The 2,058-nt window shown below is 21.1% G+C and overlaps 1 protein-coding gene across 1 annotated transcript; it reads right to left on the bottom strand.

Moving 5' to 3' along the window:
• Positions 1-325: 325 nt before the first annotated feature.
• PRSY57_1463900 (ATP synthase (C/AC39) subunit, putative) lies at positions 326-1,474 on the bottom strand (the record flags this gene model as incomplete). The annotated part of the gene is made up of 1 exon (XM_012910235.2): positions 326-1,474. The coding sequence occupies one exon, from the start codon at positions 1,472-1,474 to the stop codon at positions 326-328; it is 1,149 nt and encodes a 382-aa protein (XP_012765689.1).
• Positions 1,475-2,058: the final 584 nt, after the last annotated feature.

The raw sequence follows: 2,058 nt of genomic DNA on the forward strand, positions 1-2,058 counted from the left end.
AATAATAAATAATAAATAATAAATAAATAAAATGATAAAGTATAATATAAAAAAGAAATAAAAAAATTAATAATATTTATATATATGTCTTCAATAAAATTTGCTTAAAATACTTAAAAAAAAAAAAAAAAAAATTAATGAACAAAAATTAAAACAAAAATTAAGATGTTATACAAAGAGATGATAAAATATGTACACACAGTTTATACATTTTCTGTTAGTTATAAATAAATATATAAAAATATACATATACATGTATATTTCTATATATATATATATATATATATATATATATATATATATAATTGTGTGAACATATAATTTTTTAGATATGGGGTTCAAATATAGGAACAATACTATCAATACAATCTTTCCTATTCATTAAAATCATATCTGATATCCATACAATATTTCTAATTTCTTGTTCCTTTAATTTGACCCAAGCATAAAAGATTCCAAAATGACAATGTTGGTCAAAAGCCGTTTCACATAATTTGACAAGTTTAACATATAATATATCTTCCAATGATTTAATTTTATGATCTACAATTTTATTTTCATTAGCATTATCGTTTTTCATATAAAATTGTTTACATTCTTCATAAAGATTATAATAAGTTGGATAATGTTCTAATGCCGCTTGAACAGTTTCATTATTCCAACATTTTCTTATTCGATCTGTACCTTCAGGGTATAAATAACCAAAACATGGGAACATATCATTTCTATCTTTTTGTAATTCTAGACTTAAGCTAGAATTGATAGTATTTAAAGTAACAGAAAGTACACGAAAGTCCGCTACACTTTTTAATATATGTCCCATTACTTCTTCAGTTTTTCCTCCTAATTTTCTTATAAAATTATAGAAATCTTCTAACCAAGCTTTTTTTAAAGTATTTCTCAATATTTCAATATCCATATCGCTAAGTATAGTAGTAACATTATTATTTTCATTAGAAGAATTCGCTGAAATATATTGATCAAAATATGATCCTATAGGAGTTTCAATTAATAAAACTTTTAAAACATCATCATATGAATTTTGAACATCCATTGTAGTTATAGCTTTCATTTGTGGAAAATAACCTAAAGGATCTACTCGTGATAATAATTCATCTGCTGGTTTTTTATTTAAAGTTCCTTGGATTAAACTTATAACATTATCAATCATTTTTTCTTTTGCTATATAATCTAAAAATGTTCTTAAAGGTTCTTCTGCTTGAGCTCTTATATAATTAAATTCATGTGCCATTTTTTCTTTACATTTTTGAGCAATAGTTGTTACGGCAATTGGAGAAGGTTCATCCATCATAAAAGTACCATAGTCTGTGTCCTCTAACACAGACTTTAAATCTTCCAATGAGTCCGCCTCAGTTAATTTTTTATATTCTTCTGGTGTTAAAAAACTACTACGAAAACCTCTTAATAAGGCTTCCAAATAGCCATTTTTTGAATTATAAAAACATAACTCCATCTTTCAAACTTTTATTTATAAAAAAAAAAAAAAATAAATAAATATTAAAAAAATAACATATAATTAAATTAAATATATATTATAAATATTTATCACTACTTATATTTGTAGATAATATAAATAGTATATATTCACCCCTGATCAAATAAGTTTGCATGTCAACAATGCATATATAATATAAATATAAGTATGGTACATATATATAAGTAAATACAATTATTCATTTACTTAATTATTATATATATATATATATAAATATATATTTACATTTTTTAATTATTTTATTTTTTTTATCTTTATATATATATATATATATCATATCATAAATGTATATTTATTTTCATTTTTATATATTCGAATTATACAGCATCCACTAACAATAATGTGCTTTTTTTTGTTTTAACTTTATTCTTTTTTTAGTACTCTTCTTACAAATATACTTCAAACTTTATTTTAACATAGAGTTAAATATTTTATGATTCATACAAATTTATTTTAAAAGGCTTTTTTTGGTTTTTTTTTTGTGTGCAGAAATATACTTAATTTGTTTCGATTTTTTTTTTTTTTTTTTGAAAAAATGCAGA

The sequence above is a fragment of the Plasmodium reichenowi genome, chromosome 14 (genome assembly GCF_001601855.1).
Source record: "Plasmodium reichenowi strain SY57 chromosome 14, whole genome shotgun sequence".
Taxonomy (NCBI): Eukaryota; Apicomplexa; class Aconoidasida; order Haemosporida; family Plasmodiidae; genus Plasmodium; species Plasmodium reichenowi.